The sequence below is a fragment of the Hyla sarda genome, chromosome 3, assembly GCF_029499605.1.
Source record: "Hyla sarda isolate aHylSar1 chromosome 3, aHylSar1.hap1, whole genome shotgun sequence".
Classification (NCBI taxonomy): domain Eukaryota; kingdom Metazoa; phylum Chordata; class Amphibia; order Anura; family Hylidae; genus Hyla; species Hyla sarda.
This window is the reverse complement of record NC_079191.1, coordinates 175,215,618-175,238,562: the sequence shown is the minus strand read 5'-3', so window position 1 is coordinate 175,238,562 and position 22,945 is coordinate 175,215,618. Positions and strand designations below refer to the sequence as shown.

Genomic DNA, 22,945 nt, shown 5'->3' with positions numbered 1-22,945 from the left:
TGTGCTTGCCAGAGGTAGCCTGACTGCCATTAGGTACCGAGATGAGATCCTCAGACCTCTTAAGCACCATATGCTGGTGCGGTTGGCCCTGGGTTCCTCCTAATGCAAGAAAATGCTAGACCTCATGTGGCTGGAGTGTGTCAGCAGTTCCTGCAAGAGGAAGGCATTGATGCTATGGACTGGCCCGCCCGTTCCACAGACATGAATCTGATTGAGCACATCTGGGACATCATGTCTCGCTCCATCCACCAACGCCACGTTGCACCACAGACTGTCCAGGAGTTGGCAGATACTTTAGTCCATGTCTGGGAGGACATCACTCAGGAGACCATCTGCCACCTCATCAGGAGCACCTCTCCCATAGAGCTGTATGGAGTGTGGCGTGTCTGTCGAGCTGTGACCTTGACACTACGCACATTAGCCAGCACACGGCGTGGCGATGCTGGAACCCCGTTTGGGAGATCACGGGGGGTCCCAGTGGTAGGACCCCCCCACGATCATACACTTATGCCCTATTCTGTGGATAGGGGTTGTATTTCTGACTGCAGATGTCATTTAATGACTGACCAGCACTGCCACCCTAGACAGTTAACCTTCAGTGCCTGGTGGCAAATATGGCCTTCCACACACATGGCCCTTAAAACATAACTGCTCCCGGAAAATTGTGCCCCTATCAGAAAATGTTTCCCAATAGTAATAATGCTCATAGTACTCTAAACTTTAACTAAAACTTTGGTTAAAATGCAGTCTTACCACATACTAAAATGGTGGAGGAGGATCTTGCCCGATGCAGCATAGCATTGTACAGTGAATGCAATCTAGTGATTACAAATATAAGTCCCCTATGGGGACTAAAAAAGGGTAAAATAAAAATGTTTTTCAAATTATATAAATCTCCTCTGTTAATAAAAAAATAAAATCACTCACCCTTATTTTCCCCATAAATATAAATAATAAGCATATATTATATCGCCACAAGAGTAATTGTCCGAACTATTAAAATATGTTTATGATTCAGTACGGGGAATGTAAAAATGCAGATTTTTGGTCACATCATATATCAGAAGAAAATCAATAAATCAAAACAAAAATGGATATCGATGCAAACACATACAGCCCCTTATATGGAAAAATAAAAAAGTTATAGGGGTGAGAAAAGGACAATGTTACAGATTTTGTTAAAAAAAATGTTTTACTTTTTTTTAAAAATAAAATAATAGAAAAACGATATACATTGGGTATTGCTGTAATCATATGGACCTACAGAATAAATATAATGTATCATTTATACCATAAAGTGCACTGCATAGAAAAAAAAAAATCCTCCATGAGTAATATAGCAAAATTGCGTTTTTCCTATCAATTTCCCCACACAAGTTATAATTTTTTTATGGCGTTCAAACAACAAGCCCTCATATTGGTCTGTGGATTGAAAAATAAAAGTTATGACTTTTTAAAGGCGAGAAGGAAAAAACGAAAATGCTAGAATAAGGGGTTAAATGGATAAATAAGTGGCAGAGGTGTATGGCGGCTCCTAAAATAATCAGGGGTCAAGTCCTGGAAAAAAAAAGTGAGGGAACTCATCCATTATTTCCATTCAAGGGCCAGTCCTGCAGGACTCCTGCTAAGGGTGGGTTCAAACCACGATTTTTCTATACAGTTTTTGGATACGTTTAAAAAAAAACAAAAAAAAAAACACGTATGCAACCGTACAGCAAACCGTGGCCATAGACTTTCCATTCAAAACAGTATGCACCATATTGTATACAGTTGTCTCCGTTTTTGAAACCACTCGGTTTTTTGCTTTTTTTTTTTCTGGACAGAGAACCGTGGCCTACCACGGTTTTTGGTTCGGGTGAAAAAGCGTATTGACCCATATACAGTTTTTTTTTTTTAACATGGGAGTCAATGGGAACCGTACAGACTTGTATGTGCATACGGTTCCATCCGGTTTTCACCATACGGTTTTAGAATTTGCACAGTTTTTTTGCTTGGAATTTCAATCAAACAAGTGAAACTTTATTCATAATGGAGTGAAAAGTTGAAAACGTATACGTTTTTTTTCTTAAAAAACGGATGCAACCGGACATCATTTTTCAAACCGTATACGGTTTTCAACTGTATACAGATAAAACTTTGTACACACGTTTTGATAGTTTAGTCAGGTTTTGAGGAATCTGTTTTTTTTTTATTATCAAAAACCTGATAAAAAACTGTATTGCAAAAACATGATGTGAACCCACCCTAATGAGAATGATGTTCCTGCTGGTAAAAAGTGCAGGAACCCAGTTCCCATGCGTTCCTGCAGTACTTGAACCCTGAATATAACAGTTGGCTAATTCCTAATGGCAGGAGGGTACATGAGGTAGATAATTCTTGGTAAAATTCACTGTAAATTGTTATAGTCACACAGTCCGTCCTATGTTATGGCTGTGACACTTCATCCTTATATACACCCCTGTAGTTCCCTGCTGTTGTAGTGTGGTAGAGGCGCAGGTCAGGGTATTACCCCCATGTTATTTCACTAGGTCGTGTACATGAAGCGTGTGTCACGACATGAGAGGACACATCACAATGAAACACACGAATACGTCTCATGGAAACTCCGCCCTGACTGCCGAGCCTAGTGGGACAGCATGACGAGGAGCGGGTTCCGTGCGGCACCATAGTGCCGGCATTTTGTTTCCGGGGGAAATTGATCAGAGCGGACCCGGCGCTGTCATGGCTGCCTGACAACCAGAGAGCCGGATAGAGTGTGTCCTGACCAAAGCAGCGAAGCCGTAAGGTATTGTGGTTGGGAGGGCCGGTTATCGGGCTGTGAAGCGCGGTGTGTGGGGAGGTCCGGGAAAGTGCTACTCCGAGACCGGGGGAAAGGGACGGGCCCAGGGCTGCTCCGCCTGGAGTGACTGGTGCAGGGCCTGAGTGCGGGGAGCGGGCCTCTTCAGTCACCGGAGACCGTGCAAGGCGCTGGAGAGGTGCGGCCAGTCACACGGAGAGCAGTGTGTGCCCGAGCCCTATTCTATACCGCTGCCTATAGTAGGAGGAACAGTGGGGGAATCTATAGTTCAGCACACAGTACAGCTATTGGACTCATCTACGGTCCTTTACGGCAGTGTGTTTCCAGCTGTTGCAAAACTACAATTCCCAGCAGGCCCGGACAGCCTGTGGCTGTCCGGGCCTGCTGGGAGTTGTAGTTTTGCAACAGCTGGACACACACTGTTTGCGGTATACTGCTTTCCATTGTCTGCTGCCTGAGAAAATGTCACTGCTGTGCAGTCTTGCAGTGGTGACCTTTGTCTCCTGCCAGCAGTCTCTACAGAGGGCAGGGAGATGTGTGTAATGAAACCTTTAGACAAATCTTGGTTTTATATCAGGCTACCACAATGACAAGTGTCCAGGAGGCGGACTCTTCATGTCAGGTGCCCAGAGCTCTGTGTATGGAATTTCCTCAGCACCTCCTCTCAGCTTTGAGTGACAGCTCTAATGTCCAATCATAGCTGATAGGAGGGATTGGGGAGGTCTGGTAGACAGAGCTCTGGGCACTTAAAGGAGTACTCCAGCGCAACATAACTTATCCCCTAGCCAAAGGATAGGGGATAAGTTATAAATTGCGGGGGTCCAATCACTGAGGCCCCCCTGGATGGGGCCACGGCAGTCTGCAGGAAGTGCAGTTTCGTCTCCAGCAGAAAGCCGCGGCAGAAACACCCCCTCTATGTATCTCTATGGGGTACATGGAGGGGGCGTGTCGGCCGTCACGTCATGCGGGGAAGGAGCGCCCCCTTTCCAGTATACTGCCGCAGCCCCATCCAGGAGATCCTGGGGGACCCCCTGCAATCTATAACTTATCCCCTATCCGAAGGATAAGTTATATTGCACAACAGATGTCCTTTAACAAGAAGACACTGACTCCAGGACATGAAAACTATTTTTTTCCTAGTTCATGCAGGTTGCAAGGCGTCACTAGATTACCCTCCTCCCTGACCAGTCATCTCAAAACTGCTGCCAGATTTCACTTTGAAGGCAACCTGCCATCACTTTCATGCTGCCTGAACCACTAGTCAACTTTCTACATTGGCTTCTCCCTACCACCCCCCCCTGGCCTTGGTTGATGGATCTCTCCCTATACTGTACAGAGAGCAATCTATCAAGTCTGGTGGGGTGGGGAGATGTCATCAGGACCACCACCCTGATGACTCCTGGTTCAGACAGAATGAAAATGGTGACAGGTTCCCTTTAACTAGTCACATTTGCCATCCAGAAGTCCCGACAACCATTTTATGGCAGCAGAGTGATTGTCACCAGCTTGTTACGTAGACATAACTAGAGCTGGTAAGCACATGATGATGTGATCTAGGACCCGACTTTCACAATATTCCCTGCAATACAAGTTACATAGTATGATTGGAAAAATACACATGTCCATTAAGTTTAACCAAGGAGGGGATGTAATATATTTCTACATATGCGTTAATCTTATTGTTTTTTCTAAGAATGTATCTAAGCCTTTTTGAAGCCCTCAACTGTTTGTACTGTGACCAGTTCATGGATTAGACTGTTCAATAAATATGTCGCTGTCCTGGAAGTCCTTGCCTGTGTCATGGCAATATAATGCTAGCCTTAGAAGCCTGCATGCTGTTCTGTGATCTACAAGTGCACCTAGATCCTTCTCTATCATTGACTCTTCCAGTTTTACTCCCCCTTAAGCTTCTTTCACACCACCGTCATGTTCCTGCATTTTGACAGACGTTTTTCTGCTGAAAGAGTTCATGAAAAAATAGACAAAATAACTGAACATAATGGATGCTAACGGATGAATATTTTAACGAGCATTCTGTAAAAATAACGGACATATTCCATCCATTATCACTAGGGATCGACCGATTATCAGTTTGGCCCATATTATCGGCAGATATTCACGATTTTGGACGTCATCGGTATCGGCAATTACCTTGCCGATAATCCGATAATGCCCCGCACCTCCCACCGCACCACCACAGCCAGAATTTTGCTGAAATAGCCGATAATTTATACCGGAATATCGGTATAAGTTATCGGCTATAAATCCACAGATTATCGGTATTGGCCCTAAAAAATCGATATCGGTCAATCCCTAGTTATCACCTGTTATTTCATCTGTTATAGTCCGTTGCTTTATGTCCATTATTTCCATGTTCTGAGCATGTGCAGTACAAATAACGGATCAGAACGGACAATAAAATAACAGGCGCTAACAGATGTCAACTGTGAACATCCATCACCCATAGACTTCAATGTTAAAATTTTAACGGCCGATATTCCACCGTTCTTTTTGACAGGACAAAAATGAGTGCATGCACCGTCTTTTGTGCTGTCAAAGATAAGGGCCGTTAGTCATAACAGGACATAACTGGTGCTGCAGGATAGTTAAAAAATCCCATTGACATGAATGGGATATTTTGAGGGTTGTATTAGGGACTTTCTGATGGGAGTTTTTTGCAGGGTGACAATGGTAGTGTGAAATGGGCCTTAGACATATGATGCAAGTAAGTACCCAGATGCATAACTTTACATTTAGCCACATTGTATATTAATGCCTAAACACTGTTAGTCCAAGTCAGCTTGTTACTTATTCACATCTTTCATAGACTACTGTGCTACATAGCTTGGTGTCATTGTCCCCATGGGAAGTTCTGTGCCCGTGCATTTCACGGTGGATCAGTTCTTATATTTGTACTATACTTTATATTATTTTATGTAAATAATAATTCTGTTGTTTAAAAAAATCAAAATTTTTTTATTTTTCTGTTTCAGTTCCTTATTTTTTAATATCTCTGTTTGCTGTCAGGGAATGAAAAAAATATTTACACCCAGATGCTGAAAAAAAATTGAGAGAAAACTCAGAGTTTGCTACAATGTTACCCAGTTTATGAAATCTAAAATGCGTGAAATATATTACAAGAAATATAATTCTGCTTCTGAAGAAATATAGCAAAGAAACAGTCCGATGTATGTGTTTCATTCAGAACATCGGAGCAGATGTGGCCTAGGAATAGAGTCCAGAATATCTTCCTCATAAAACTTGAGTAAACTTGTCACCTTGCCACTCAAAATGATGTTTGTGAGCAATTCCACCAAAGACTGAACCGCTTCACGGAATGTCACTTTAAACTTCATGGGATAGTTGCCAAATGGCTGTTGTTTCACGTGTTGACATATGTGTTGCTGATCCTTATAATTCTCCAAGAAGATGATTCCAGGAAATCCAAGGATCCTCCTCTCCTGGATACTATGGACATGTGTAAAACTGAAACCGCTTTAAAAAACAAAACATTTTTATCCTCACAAGAATTAAATATACCGGTTGATCAATATTAAAACCATGTGGCAAGCCAAGTTCCAACCTGACCATAGTTTTGCCCTTTCGGCTTCTTCCAAGGTTCAGTGGAAATACATACAGACATTGCTTTGAGCAGTGAGGTGATCATTTTATTATACATCTCTCATGGCCTAATAGTTTTTTGTGTTTGTCCTGGAAATCTGACCGCTTTAGATCACATTGTATGAATATGATTGTAGCCAGCTCTGTTTTGGATATGTTTGCTTTTTTAGACATTGGATCGTAACAAGAATGTTTCCGTTCACTAACAGTAAACAGATCTTGTAAATGTTGGAAACTGACACTCAAAACATATTAGAAAATTGTAACAGATTTCCTAACTCAGAAGATTTCAATACATAAGACCGGTAAACCTAGTAAAATAGCATCTGTTACCAGACAACTCTTTATTTTAGGGCATTTGTAATGAAACATAGTGGGCACACTTCAACAGACTCAACGGCCATAAGCTTACCCATGCAGTTAACATATGTGGCCAGATGAACTCTTGTGGCACGTCTTACGGGTTGTGGGTTTGCTCCCCTGCATTGTCTCTCTAGAAAAAAAATTATTCAAAATACAGCGTCATACTAAACATCATATGGGGCACATGGAGGGGCTGTAATTCCATGTGCTGCCATATAGACTTCTGCACATGACTCTGACATGAGGTCTTGAAGTGAGGACAGTTAAGCTATAAAAAGCTGCCCATACACCTCCAATAGCTATTAGCAGAATGTTAATGCTCTACCAATCCCTCCATACAGATGAACGTCACACCCCCTCCCATACACATGAATGGTGGGGGCGAGGCGCGACATAACGTCTCCAGTCCCGGAAACCAGCATTTCCGAGACTGCAGCAGTACCCAGCACAGAATGCCGGCTTTTGTGTGTGCGGGTAGGGTGTTTCCAGCGGCGGGACCCCCGCGATCGGACACCTTATCCCCCAGCCTTTGGATAGAGGATAAGATGTCTATGGGTGGAATAACCCTTAAACCTCTTTAGGACACAGACCATTTTTGCCTTAAGGACAAAGCCAGTTTAATTTTAGCGTTTTTGTTTTTTCCTTCTCATCTTCTAAAATCCATAATTTTTTTATTTTTCCATCCACAGACCCATATGAGGGCTTGTTTTGTCTTTTGCATGACCAATTGTTCCTTGTAATAATTTTTTTAAAATTTTACCATAAAATATACGGCGTAACCAAAAAAAATATTTTGTGGGGAAATTGAAAAGAAATCCACAATTTTGCATCTTTTGAAAGGGTTTTGTTTTTATGCACTACACTTTACAGTAAAAATGACACGTTTTCTTTATTCTGTGCATCAATATGATTAAAATGATACCCATGTTTACATGCTTTCTATTATTGTACTACTTAAAAAAAAAAAAAAAAAGATTTTTAAACATAATCAGTATGTTTTAAGTCACCTTATTCTGACCCTTCTAACTCTCTAATTTTTCCGTATACAGGGCTGTATGAGGGCTTATTATTTGTGGCATGATCTGTAGTTTTTATCTGTACCACATTTGCATACATGTGACTTTTCGATCACTTTTTTATTCATATTTCTGGGACATGATGTGACCAAAAGGCAGCAATTTCAGATTTTTTTTTGCTATTTTTTATTTTTTTTTTAACATTCACCGTCCCTATCAGTAACATTATATTTTAATAGTTTTGACATTTTACGCATGTGCAGAAACCAAATATGTTTATTACCGTAATTTTATTTTTATAAAATAGGGAAAAGGGGATCTTAATTTTTATTGGGGGGAGGGGCTTCACATGTTGTGTTTTTTGTTTTTTTTACTTTTTTTTCACATTTATTTTACTCTTATGTCCCCATAGGGGACTATCTAAAGCACTTATTAGAGCGCTAATTCTGTTCAGTACGATACAAAGGCATAGCACTGATCAATATTATCATCGGTCTTCTTCTCTGGTCTGCTGAAAGGCAGATCAGAGAAGAAGACGCCAGGAGGACGGATGGAGGCATGAGAGGGGACATGTGTTCACCATTTTGGATAATCTGATCACCCCCCCCCCCCCCCCCCCCCCCGCGGTGATCAGATAATTCATTAAAAGCACTGCAGATCTTGTGATCTGTATTGAACACGGCATCTGTGAGGTTAACCCTTTCCCACAAATGGACGTATATGTACGTCCACTGCGGGCTTCCGCTGTATGACGCGTGCTCAGCAGGTGAGCGCGCATCATACCCAGTGGGTCCTGGTTGTTATCATAACTAGGATCCACATCTAATGCCGGACATCGCCGATCGGGCTGATGTCTGGCAGTAATCCTTTAAATGCAGCAATCAAAGTTGATCAGGGCTCCGTGCGCTGAGGACAAACAGGGCTACTTTTTTTTTTTTTTTTTTTTTTTTTTTTTTTTTTTTACACAAAATATACATATTTTTTAACCAATGTATATTACAAATATACATATAGGAGGAGATTGATCAAAACCCGTCCAGAGGAAAAGTTGCTGAGTTGTCCATAGCAACCAATCAGGTCGCTTCTTTCATTTCTGAAAAGGCCTCTGAAAAAGGAAAGAAGCAATCTGATTGGTTTCTATGGGCAGCTCAGCAACTTTTCCTCTGGACGGGTTTTGATAAATCTCCCCCATACTGTTATTATCTACATTATATAAAAAGTTTTTGCTAACGACAGGTACACTTTAAGAAAAACTGTCTGTTTAGTGAAAAGGACAACTTTAGAATTCTAGGTTGTTTTCTTTTTTTGTAAGTTTTTTTTTAATGTGTAAAAACACTTTTGAAGGCTACATTCACATGTACATAATCTGCTGAGGAAAATCAGCTTTATTGAGCCTGCAGAAAATCATCAGCGGAATTTCCACAGCAGATTATTTACGTGTGAATGTACCTAAGGGGTATGCTCACATAAAGGATCTGTTGCAAATTTTATGCAGCTGGTTTTGCTACCGTTTGAAGTCAGTAGGTAGCAAAATCAGCTGCAGAATCCTGTACATGTAAATGTACCCAAAGGGCTCATTGACACGAGTGTATTTTTGTGCGGATTTTCTGCAGCTGATCTGCTGCTTTTTATTTTCTGTTGCTTATTTTATCCTTCACTTACCAGCAAAAAATAAGCAGCAGACAAAAAAAAACTGTAGAAAATAAGCAGCTGAAAATCCGCACTAAAATGTGCAGCAAAATCTGCTTGTGTGAATGAGCCCTGAGGGTATGTTCACATGTGCGTATTTTCTGCTGCAGATTTTGCTACTTAATGAAGTAAATGGGCAGCAAAATCTGTAGTAGCAGATCTGCAGCAAAAATACACACTTGTGAATGTACCCTGCTGGTGTGTTCATACGTACATAGTTTGCTTCAGATTCTCTGAAGCAGATTTTGCTACCTAGCACCAAAATATGAACGTGTGAACGTACTGTTAGATTTTATAATTGACTTAGGCCTCGTTTACACGGGTGGATTTAATTACGAACTTTCAGCCTGTTTCCTGCTCTGAGTTTGAATGGGGGCGGGCTCTCCATGGCAGATTTTCAGCAGCTAAATTTATTTATTTTTTTAAGATTTTCTGTAGGAGATTTTCTTCTGCAGATTTTGTCACTGACTTACCAACACATAATATCTGCTGCAAAATTCCATGTGAACATCCTAGAAAGCATCCCCTCCACATATCCAGGTAGAAATAACTTTGGAACATGTGAACCATTCATTGTTCTCTTGCATAGTTCTAATGACATCTTTTATATGGGCAAGTTCAGTAAAGACTTGTGTAGATTTCAGCTACATTTTTCTGGTGTAAATTATAGTAAATGCCACAAGCCCTTCCCTCTTTCTAAAAAGTTAGGGGGCACAACACAGCACAGGTTTGCACAAATTTGAGATTTTTGTGTGACAGAAAACTAGTGTACAAGCATTGGTAATATCCCCTCATTGTGACTTCTAATGTTTTGTCTTTACAGCTCTCAGACCTCTAGTAGTAGTATGGCTGGAGAACAGAAGCCTTCCAGTAGTCTTCTGGAGCAATTCATCTTACTAGCCAAAGGGACTAAAGGTTCAGCTCTTCCAGCCCTCATCAGCCAAGTATTAGAAGCTCCCGGGGTTTACGTATTTGGAGAACTTCTAGATTTACCCACAGTACAAGAGGTAACAGGCATCCCTAAGTAAAAGCACCTGTACACCCTATAGTGGCCTATTAGGATACCTTCAAATATACTGTGCAAAGATGTACCACTACCACATTTACATACATCATGGTGTGCTATGGTACCATAACTTTTTTTTGTTTCTGCATATGGATAGTTTAATACAGTACTGTTTACATGTTTCATAGCCATGAATAAGAACTACATAATTGGTCTGTACTTTATTTCCTAAGATAAATACTATATATTGGGAATTCCTACAGTTTTGTTTTCATGGAGATCATATATAGGTGCCAATAATGTTACAATTAGTTGCTGTTACAGTCAACATGTTTTCACAACTCCTAGTCAGTCTTAATTGCTGTAGCTGTCTAAGCTTGCGAAACAAACCTTACCAATGTTATCAAATCACTTTTTGTTCCTTTTTAGTTTTTTTTAAGTGCCCTTAAAATAAAGAAACTTGCCAATTTGGCACTATATTCATTAAACAGTATTAATGACAGGAGGCCAATGTGTATTACATGTGTGGACACTTCTACTTTTAGTATTCATTTGGCTGATACCCATTTTGAAAGTTACAAAACCTCCTTAAAAGATGTGAATACAGATGGGTTGTACATAACTGCTATTATAGAATGCTGAGCTGATTTCTAACATGCCAGTTTACCCACACCTGATATCTGTGTGTTTTTGTCCATTTAGCTTGCAGATGGCCCGCATTCTGGGTACCTTCAGCTCCTGAATTTGTTTGCTTATGGGACATATCCAGATTACGTTGGTAAGATTAATGTTGTTTAATATTGTACTGAAATGAAATGTTTATAAAAAAAATTAGTTTGACTAATATTTTCCAGTTGTTACTGTATTTTCCGACGTATAAGATAACTTTTTAACCCAGGAAAATGTTCTCAAAAGTCGCAGGTCGTCTTATACGCCAGGTGTCGTCTTATAGGGAGGGTGCTGCAGTCGGCCGTGATGCCCGGGGTATGGATTATCCATACCCCGGGCGTCCCTGCCGAGATTTATTTCCCCGTCACATTCGGGACATCCCTGTGTCCCGAAAGATCTTTTTGGGACACAAGGATGTCTCGGTTACCTTTCTGCTGGTGATCAGAGCACTGAAGTGGGGCAGTACACAGGCATACAGCCTCAAGCCATACACTGTATATGGCTGAAGGCTGTATGTATGTTGGGGTACTACAACCTAATGTGGGGGGAACTGTAATGCCAGCCTAATGTGGGGGAAACTACAACCTAATGTGGGGGAACTATACTGCCGGCCTAATGTGGGGGGAACTATACTGCAGGCCTAATGTGGGGGAACTATACTGCCAACCTAATGTGGGGGAACTTTACTGACAAGCTAATGTGGGAGGAACTATACTGCCAACCTAATGTGAAGGGGAAATTATACTGCCAACCCAATGTAGGGGGGAACTATGCTGACAACCTCATGTGGGGGGAACTATGCTGACAACCTCATGTGGGGGGAACTATGCTGACAACCTCATGTGGGGGGAACTATGCTGACAACCTCATGTGGGGGGAACTATGCTGACAACCTCATGTGGGGGGAACTATGCTGACAACCTCATGTGGGGGGAACTATGCTGACAACCTCATGTGGGGGGAACTATGCTGACAACCTCATGTGGGGGGAACTATGCTGACAACCTCATGTGGGGGGAACTATGCTGACAACCTCATGTGGGGGGAACTATGCTGACAACCTCATGTGGGGGGGAACTATGCTGACAACCTCATGTGGGGGGGAACTATGCTGACAACCTCATGTGGGGGGGAACTATGCTGACAACCTCATGTGGGGGGGAACTATGCTGACAACCTCATGTGGGGGGGAACTATGCTGACAACCTCATGTGGGGGGGAACTATGCTGACAACCTCATGTGGGGGGGAACTATGCTGACAACCTCATGTGGGGGGGAACTATGCTGACAACCTCATGTGGGGGGGAACTATGCTGACAACCTCGTGGGGGGAACTATGCTGACAACCTCGTGGGGGGAACTATGCTGACAACCTCATGTGTGGGGGGGGGAAGTATATGGCGTATATGCGAGATCTGAGAGGCAGAGAATCACAACCAGCCAATCACTGGTAAGGTACCGTACATCGCGTTAGAGGGGTAGTTTTATACAGCAAGTATATCCCAAACGCTATATTTTAACTGTAAAAGTTGGGGGTTCGTCTTAAACGCCCAGTCGTCTTATACGCCAGAAAAATACGGTGGTTTTAGTGAAAGTGATTTTTATTTTTCTTGGACGCCAGAGGTCACAGTATGTATTTTCAGCATAGTTAAAATACTCCTTTCAGGATTTCTGAGCAGTGTTTAAAATGGTCACTATCATTTCACACAGCTTTCATTAATTTGACAGCCTATGTGATTCCTAACATTTTTGTTAATCACTTCATTTATCAAAAATTACTCCTTACCCCAGAAAATGTCCACTAGGTGTCCCACTTACCTGCAATCTGCTGTCCACTGTCTTATGCTTAGTCTGTCTTAAGTAACAGGCAGATCAGGAGGGAACACAGTAAGTGGGGTGGGGTTTATCAAGTGCTATGTGCAGGAGAGGGGGAGAAAGCATGGACTGTGTACCTGTAATGCGTAACCCTGTCTCCATCCTCCAGAGGATCCTTACTGTACCTGAAAAATAAGTAAAGGCTTTGCTCTAATCTCAGCAAAAGTGGTTTAGTGCTCATTGTAACCCCTTCCATGCTGTGATGCTTTTTTTAAATTAATTACTGCTAACAAAGTGTCCTTGCAGAGCCACATGTGGATTGGTCAGACATTTTAATGGCTATGGGCACCTTTGAAAAGCAACACCCCACTGCTGTCTGTAACCCTGACAGAGCAGACATTCAGTCTGATGGACTTATCTTTTTTGGAGTAGCAGCTAAATGATAGATAATTTTTATTGAAGACTATTTATAAAGTGGTTTTAATTTATATCCATATTTTGTATCCATCTTTCCCTTATTGCAAAGATATTCCCTAGTCACCAGATCATGGGGGGTGTGCACTGGATGCATGTCTCTGCTCCATTTGTTTCTGCCTTTCTCTTAGAAAACGAGTGGCAGCAAGCATGCATGTCCCACTGCTCTATTTTAATGGAAGGTTTGACGCCCCATTCTACAGATTTGGGGGGGGGGGGTGATCCACTGTGGAGGTAGCCGGAGAGGTAGCCCGACTCTCCCATTGATTACGCCTGGTCCAGCTGCCAGGCTTTATCAATCGAGCGCAGAGCACACAGATCAATGTGGTTCTATGGAACCACATTGATCTATTGAACCACATTGATCTGTATGAGGAATCATATCATTCCTCCCTAAGGGGACTAAGTGTAAAAAAAAAATAAAAAATGTAAAAAAAAAGTTTAAAAAGTTAAAATTACCCCCCTTTTCCCAAATTCCATATAAAAAAAATATATAAACGTAATAAAAATATAAACATATGTGGTATTGCCGCGTGCGTAAATGTCCAAACTAAAAAATATATAATTAATTAAACCGTATGGTCAATGGCGTACGTGCAAATAAAATCCAAAGTCCAAAATAGCGTATTTTTGGTAACTTTTTATACCATAAAAAAAGAAATAAAAAGCGATCAAAAAGTTCGATCAAAACAAAAATGGTACCGATTAAAACTTCAGATCACGGCGCAAAAAATGAGCCCTCAAACCACCCCGTACGCAGAAAACTAAAAAAAAGTTATAGCGGTCAGAATAGGACAATTTTAAAGGTATTAATTTTCGTGCATGTAGTTTATGATTTTTTCCAAAATCAAATCTATATAAGTAGGGTATCATTTTAATCGTATGGACCTAAAGAATAAAGATAAAGTGTAATTTTTACCATAAAATGTACTGCGTAGAAATGGAAGCCCCGAAAATTTACAAAATGATGTTTTTTCTGCAGATTTTTGGGTAAAATTACTGATGTCATTACAAAGTAGAATTGGAGGCTCAAAAAGTAAGCCATCATATGGATTTTTAGGTGCAAAATTGAAAGAGTTATGATTTTTAAAAAGTATGAAGGAAAAAACAAAAGTGCAAAAAACAGAAAAACGCTTGGTCCTTAAGGGGTTAAAGTAACCTGTCAGGTCACTTTATCCCTATAAGCCCTCCCCAGCACCTGGTAGCAATAGCACACAATGTTCGCTGCTGTGCCCATTACTTACCATTACAAATGCCACACTATTGAAGAAAAAAACTAAAAACATTAATCACCACTCCTGGTGCTGGGTAAGTAGACATTGGGGGGAAATACAGCAGCATACAGTCACGCTGCCCCCGCTCTCCTCCCAACCACTAAGGCTTGATTGACACCCTAAGTGCTGGACTTTTTACGCTTTTAAGCCTTCAGGAGCCTTTATATTGCAACCTCTGGTGAGAATGAAATTTAGATTTGTGACCTTTAAATAGAATGTAGAAATGTACATTTTCCTAAAACATAATATTGTAACCATGTTTATAAAAAGGGTGTTTTTTTTCTCCCTAGCATTAAAGGAAAGTTTGCCAGAACTTTCGGCTGTACAGAAAAACAAGCTGAAACACTTAACAATTGTGAGCCTTGCATCCAGGATGAAGGTAATGTGGATGAGATGTGCAGATGGAAGTTCTATAGGGCTCATACAACACTAGTGCTCTTGTAGATTTGTTTGCAATAATCCACTGAGATAAAAATCTGTACATTTTTACATTAGAAGGTGTAATGAAGATGTTTGCATCTTTTGTTTTATTTGATCAGTCTGCTTTAGGGCACACACATTTGTTTGGTTTACAAGATCTAAATGGGTGGTTGTATAGACAGTTGGACATTGTCAGTAAGGCTGGAGTCACATTACATTTTTAGAGGATGGGAACAGGATCCAGCTGGGGGGAGCGAAAACCTGGCGCTCCCATATCCTAGACAGACCCGGCCCGTATCTCATTCATTTCAATGAGCCAACCGGAGTCGAACGGTGACTCCGGTCGGCTCATTTTTGCCCCGTATCCGGTTTTCTGACCGGACCTAACGGTCACAAAATCTCCGGTCGGCTCATTGAAATGAATTGGATACGGGCTGGGTCCAGTTCCCGTACTGTAAAAACGTAGTGTGAACCCAGCCAAAGCATTACTGGTTACTGCTATTGTTGTATAGTGTGTGTTTTGAGGGGGGGGGGGGGGGGGGGGGACTGGACCTCAGTTTATTTGCATTAATATGTTTGCTATTTATTGATAATTCTTCCTTTTTTTTTTTACTTGCCAGTGCATTCCATACTCTGTGCTGCTGAAAGATTTAGACATGAGGAACCTCCGCGAGTTGGAGGATTTAATCATAGAAGCAGTTTACACAGACATCATTCAGGGCAAACTTGATCAACGCAATCATGTACTAGAAGTTGACTTTTGCATTGGACGGGACATTCCCAAGAAGGACATAAGTAGCATTGTGAAAACTCTTCAGGAGTGGTAAGGAACTACTCTATAAAGTGAAATGAATGCATTAAGTGCTCAAATTTATCTAGTTGTATCAACAGTTTAGTTTTACCCGATTTCCATATCTAATATGATCTTCTACTCGGGTGGCTTTTACCTTGACACTCTGGCAGCTGAGCTTTCATAGGTCTACCACTTTTGCCTAACATTAAAAAATAAATTGGGGAGCTAGAAGGTATAAGATTCTGAAGTATTACTTAATATAGCAACATTTGTTGCTGCTCTAGAAACTCTTAAGACATTGAAAGCCAAAAAGTAGATCATAATGTAACTGTACTCATAATTTCTTAGGCTAGTAGTAGATCTTGATTTTAGGTCACAAAGCTGTTTGAAAACTTCCCCTTCATAGATTTATGTTTCATTGTTTTTTTTTCACCATGATCACCAAAGAATCTTACAGGGAGTTAAGATTCTTGGCCACAGGTATTCACAAACACAGGTCTCACACCAATCTTGGAGTTGGGTAGACAGGAGAAGCAGCAAGCAATCATGGCTGCTGTCACTACTATGGGGGCACTAGAGCAAATGTCTTCATGTGAACCTCCTATTCTTGGTAATTTAGCTATCCCCAGATTAAATCCTGTACTGAAATTAATTGTCCACTTCTGTTTAAAGGGGTACTCCGGCCCTGAGACATCTTATCCCCTATCCAAAGGGTAGGAGATAAGATGCCTGATCGCGGGGGTCCCGCTGCTGGGGACTCCCACAATCTTTCATGCAGCACCCCGCTATCATCAGCTGGGGTGCTGCATGAAAGATTGCGGGGGTCCCCAGTGGCCACTGTATCAGAAGTTATGCTTCTGGGGAGCAAAGAGGAAAAGTAATACCTTTTTTTTATTTTTTTTATTTTTATTTTTGCTCCCTGGATAACCTCTTAAATTGGAAAAGGGGTCTAGCATGCGTGCAGTTGCTCTTTATGGACTATCTAGGAGTGACAGATGATCAGTTGTTTAAAGTTGATCGCTGCATCTAAAAGTCCTGAGAGTAACTGCCTGTTAGCTCAGGGTTGTTGATTGGGATCACTGTGGTGTCCCGATCAGCTGAAAGGACGGCAGGAGGTTCCTTACCAAAATTGTCTGGATAACCCCTTTAAAGTAAATGAAGTGCATGGAAAACTGTAGTTACTTTTAATTTACACATTACCGTTCCCAATAGATAAGTAAATAGGGAAATTTAAAATTTTTCGATTGGTGTGTAGATAAAGATAAAGCCAACCAGTATGGTAAAAATAATTTTGCTTTTGCTGCATTAATGCAGTTATCTTTAAGGGGTAATCCGGCCCTAAGACATCTTATCCCCTATCCAAAGGATAAAGAATAAGATGTCTGATCGCGAGGGTCCCGCCGCTGGGGACCTCCGCTATCACGCATGCAGCACCCACCTCTGGGAGCTGCACGCAGCGCTGCAGGGTCATGACTACGGGGCCGGAGTATCGTGACATCACGACTCCGCCCTGTGTGACGTCATGCCCCACCCCCACAATGCAAATCTATCGGAGGGGGTGTGAGGGCTGTCACTCCCCCTTTCATAGACTTGCATTGCCGGGGCAAGGCGTGACGTCACATGGGGCGGAGTCGTGATGTCACGATACTCCTGCCCCGTAGTTGTGACCCGGCAGACTCCGAGGCTGCAGCGCTGTGTGCAGCTCCCAGAGGTGGGTGCTGAATGTGTGAAAGTGGGGGTCCCCAGCGGCGGGACCCTCGCGATCAGACATCTTATCCCCTATCCTTTGGATAGGGGATAAGATGACTTAGGGCTGGAGTACCCCTTTAAGTGCTTGCCCGTGACCTCTCAAAATCCTGTTGTTCCAGGTGTGATGGTTGTGAAGCAGTTTTAATGGGAATTGAACAGCAAGTGCTGAGGGCAAACCAATACAAGGAGAACCACAACCGTACACAGCAGCAAATAGAAACAGAAGTAAGTATAATCTGTAGTTTGTAAGATGGGGAATATAAGAGAATATGACATATCTCTGAAAACTGTTGTGTATTTTATCTTTTTCTGAGGCGGTAGTTCCAGCAGCCGTAATATATTAAATTATGATATATGTGGGTTCACTGTTTGCATACAGGCATTGTTTTTCTACAGCTGAGAAAACATAGAGAAGACGCATTTATCGTCTATACTTGTGATTACACATAGCTGATGAGGACAGCATCTTTGCCTGTTCAAGCGGCTGTAATAAGAAACCACTTACATGTTTTTTGTATAATAGAGCAATATACACTTAGACAGTAGTGGCATGTGTATTTCTGCATAAAGCCAGCAGAGGGCGTAATCTATCCACATGTGATATATCGGAATTATTGAACTTCACTCTTCAGATATCTTTCTTGCAGTGCCAAACTATGTCTAAAAGTTAGACTGGCTTGACAGGTATTTTTTTTTTGTCTCAATTTTACGGAAATGTGTAAATTCTCTGAAAAGCTCTTGATGTATATGTATATAATTGGCACATGGATGGCAAATAAAATCTTGTTCCATCTACCAGCCTGAGTCCTCAGCTATTTGGTGCTGTATCCACCCTGAACTTCTGTATGCCTTTCCGGGTTGGCATTCCCGGATGATCACCTGCACATGCTGATTGGATCGGTGCTGTCTCTCCTCTTTACCTAATGTATATAATTGGCATCAGTCAACCATAAACTAATATTGAAACTAACAAATTGTGAGCTTTTTCATGACCTCACTGTTAAACACATTCCATCATAGTCTGTGAGTGACATATACACCACAAAGGACAGTTGTGACATCTGACTAATGACCTATTTTGCTGTATATTTGCTGCTGCTCATTTTCCTACCCATTGAAGTCAATAGGTAGCAAAATACGCAACTGATTTAGCTACCTGTTGACTTCAATCGGTACGAAAATACACAGCAGCAAATACGCAGTCTGTGACCCTACCCTTATCCTGTAAGGCAGGAGATTTCTTTGCATACACACAAAGTCATTTATCAACCCATATTAGAAAATGTTATGTATTATTCACAGATGTTGTTTTAATCAAAATGATAAAGTATTTTATATCGGTGTGATAACAAATTGCATTTATTAGTTCTGAGTATCCGCTATACAACAGCAACGTTTTTCTTCAATTTGCCAAACCATATTCTTCCTTGGGTTTTCCAGGTGACAAATATAAAAAAAACTTTGAAAGCCACAGCTTCCTCAACTGCTCAGGACACTGACCAGCATCTTGCAGAACGAGAAGGACCCCCTCTGGCTGAGCAGCGACAGCCTACTAAGAAGATGTCAAAAGTTAAAGGTCTGGTCTCCAGTCGCCACTAATGAAGCTGAAAACATGGAGGGGGCTCCAGGTGGCTTACAACTGCTCCTGGATTGTTTACAGACTTACACCACACACCACCATTGTATGAGCCTCTTTCCATCCAAAACCTTTTGGAGACCCTGCCTGCTAGGAGGGACAGTAAACCTATTAGTGCTGAGACCCAGCTTGGTTTTCAAATTGTTGTCCATGCAGATCAGGACACTTTGCCTATAAGTTTGTGGATCCATCTCTCTGCTGGAGAGGTCTGTTGTCGGTCAGTGAAGTACACAGTAGGCTTCTCTGTCAGAGAGAGGATTATAGAAATGGTTGCTTATTGCTGCGTGGTTAAAAAATCCTAGGTGACTTTTGGTCCTGCCATCTCTTTCTCTCTCTGGAGATTTAAAATGTGCAGTAGGGAGAGATCTGTACAGTAAGTTTTCCTATTTTCTTAAATGCACCCTGTTATAGCGTTATTTTTCGAGGAGATTGTATTTTCTTTCTTCTTGTATGAGACATTTTGCCTGCTATTGTTATGCCATGTATTTGAGGCCAGTTCATGAATTGCAGAAGAGCTATATAAGATCTGGCTGAGACAGGAAAAGAGAGAATACTTCATATGCCATGTGCATCTTCGTGTAGCAAACTATATCTGTATGGCCTTTGGAAGTAAGTTTAAAGGGGCCAGCATTCGGAACTAAATGTTCTGAACGCTGTTTTTGCGCTGCGGGGGTCGGCCACGCCCCTTGTGATGTCATTGACACACCCTCAATGCAAGTCTATGGGAGGGGGCGTGGCGACTGCCACGCCCCCTCCCATAGACTTGCATTGAGGGTGTGTGGCCATGACGTCATGAGGGGCGTGGCCGACCCCTCGCAGCGCGAAAACAACGTTCTAAACATTTAGATCCGAACGCTAGCCAGTGGAGTACCCCTTTTTAAGGAGTTGTAAAATGTAGCACTTGTATGTGATGCTGTTTTGAGAAAAGTCACAAAAAACGACGGAAAATTATTCATAGGAACATAACTCTTGTTGCATCTTAAACATAACTCCAGATTCTTTAAACCGTGTGTATTTTGGGAATCCCAATCCTATATTTCAATTTGAGGATCCACATCTCTGCAGTAATCCCGTACTTGCCATTTACTTCGGGTATTGTGGAGCCAGTTTGTTGATGATACACTGTTTCCTTGCTGTGCTTCTAAATCTCCAAATAATTATTAAAAAATTACAAATCTACATCACATCTTTAATAGTTTTTGTAGAAATGTCACATCTTATTGGACCATTTATGGAGTGGTGGCTTGCAAGCAACATTTAAATGCAATTTATTCTTTATTCTTTATTTTTTTTTATTATCATTGTTTGATGGAAAACGATATCATGTTAAGGCTGGGTGTACACACAGGATTTTGTCAGTATTTTTTTTCCAAATTAAGTTGGTCAATTATGATCTGAAAACAAACAAGAAGTGCCCAAGGTATAGGATCCTACGCATTGAGACTAACGATAACAAAGAGAAATAAGCGTATATAGATCAAAATAGCGTATAAATTTTATTGAACATAGCTGCATCACAAGAACATACATTTAAAACCAATTAAGAGGACATGATAACAGACGAATCTGCAAAAATGCAGAAAAGGAGGTCTGCTTAGTGAATCAAAATACATATAAAAGCTGAACAAGCATACAACGGTATACATACTAAGCCCACTGACGCTGCAGTAAAAAGTAGAAAGACTATACATACATAAAATGCAGTGCTAGGGGGATACAAAATATCACCTAGTGGGAGCAAGAAGGACCTCCAACACCACCCAACGTTTCGCGCTAATGGCTTCTTCCGGGGCGTCAATTATGATCTCACTATGGCTATCTGACTAAAAATAATAACCAAATAGTAAATGTGTACTGTCAAATCTATAGATCCAATTTAACTATAAGTAAATGACAGTTAAATGTAATTCCTTATTTAACTGTTAACACATTTCTAGCCTAAATGCAACAGCATTATTTCTTCACTGTTGAAGTGCTTGTCTTTAGCAGTAGAATAGACTTATTTTGCACATATAGCTATTTTCTTAAATCTATATTCATTCTTTTAACAGTTTGAGAATGTAAAGCTCTGCAGCCTTACTACATCTTCAGAGTTGAAGAGAATAAGTTGGATTTTGTAGCCTAGAAAGTGGGATTGTCATCACAAAACAGATCCCATGTAATGAACATCTATCCTAAACATTTCCTTATCTACGTCTGCACAGTTAAAGGGGTACTCTCGTGGAAATATTTTTTTTTAAATCAACTGGTGCCAGAAAGTTAAACAGATTTGTAAATCACTTCTATTAAAAAAATCTTAATCCTTCCAGTACATTTAAGGGGCTGTATACTAAAGAGAAATCCAAAAAAGAAATGCATTTCCTCTGATGTCATGACCACAGTGCTCTCTGCTGTCCATTTTAGGAACTGTCCAGAGCAGGAGAAAATCCCCATAGCAAACATATGCTGCTCTGGACAGTTCCTAAAATGGACAGCAGAGAGCACTGTGGTCATGACATCAGATAAAATGCATTTCTTTTTTGGATTTCTCTTTAGTATACAGCCCCTAAAAAGTACTGGAAGGATTAAGATTTTTTTAATAGAAGTGATTTACAAATCTCTTTAACTTTCTGGCACCAGTTGATTTAAAAAAATAAAATAAAATAAAAAGTTTTCCACGGGAGTACCCCTTTAAGTAATTTAGTGAATTTTAGAAAAAGTGCACCATTTATTTACTACTTCTTCTGAACAGAGGAACTCTGACTCCATACCACTAAATCAGCTTTTACGCTCTGGAGTCTATTGGTATATCTACAATTCATTGCTTCTATCTAAAGAATCATTGGCATACATGTATCACTAGAATAATTTGAGCAGTTCTTTTTGTGTTCGTCTTTTTGTTGCCTGGAAACCCACCTACCACACATCTTTCAACATGCAAACACTGTTCCAGCTGTTTAAGAAAGACAGATTGAGAACAGTGGAAGCTTTTGAAGAAGACACACAAATGATCTTTTATAGGGGTAGTCTTTTAAAAAAAAATTAAGTATACAGAGTGCAGTTAAAATGTTTGAGTCAGAAAACGTGCAGTGCAATAGTAAATATAAAAATGGCAAGCACCCCAAATTATGGCATCCGTAACACAATGTGTAGTACCGTATTATAAAATGTTGTTATTTAAGTAAATTCATCAGCTAGCTCTTTTTTCCTAAGTAGAGGCAGGTACTGAAACATGTTTTTTTCTTTTTATATTTAGCTTTTAGTTCTTTATTATGGGGGTAGCCATCTTGCCTTAGTTGTTTTTAATAGTGTTTAGAAATATCCTTTACACGTTGATGCAATGGTTTGGAGCAGACCCAATTGACTGAAATGGGAACATTTTGTAGACAAGCTCTGTGACCTGCACACAGGTCATTCTATAGGGAGGGAGAAGCTGAGCTTCAGCTATTGTGTTTGGCAGCTGTTAGCGCACTGGCACCCATCATCACAGGGTCTCTGTCCACGCTCCGCCACCATGCTGCTTCTTTCCAAGGCTGCTCTTACTGTGTCCTATAGGGAGATGGCTGTCTGCCTTTTCTGTTTCTTATATGGGGTATTTGCTCACCTAAAACGTGTCCCCCACCTGTCCTGGCTCAGCATCTCC

At 41.0% G+C, this 22,945-nt stretch overlaps 1 protein-coding gene across 2 annotated transcripts; it reads left to right on the top strand.

Moving 5' to 3' along the window:
- Positions 1–2,593: 2,593 nt before the first annotated feature.
- COPS7B (COP9 signalosome subunit 7B) lies at positions 2,594–20,019 on the top strand. 2 transcript variants are annotated; one of them, XM_056565535.1, is made up of 7 exons: positions 2,594–2,780; positions 10,310–10,493; positions 11,195–11,270; positions 15,016–15,104; positions 15,766–15,968; positions 17,807–17,912; positions 19,128–20,019. In XM_056565535.1, the coding sequence occupies exons 2-7, from the start codon at positions 10,332–10,334 to the stop codon at positions 19,284–19,286; spliced, it is 795 nt and encodes a 264-aa protein (XP_056421510.1). In that variant the 5' UTR covers positions 2,594–2,780; positions 10,310–10,331; the 3' UTR covers positions 19,287–20,019. The 2 variants fall into 2 exon arrangements, with proteins under 2 accessions (XP_056421510.1, XP_056421509.1); XM_056565534.1 differs by having other exon boundaries at positions 2,600–2,785.
- Positions 20,020–22,945: the final 2,926 nt, after the last annotated feature.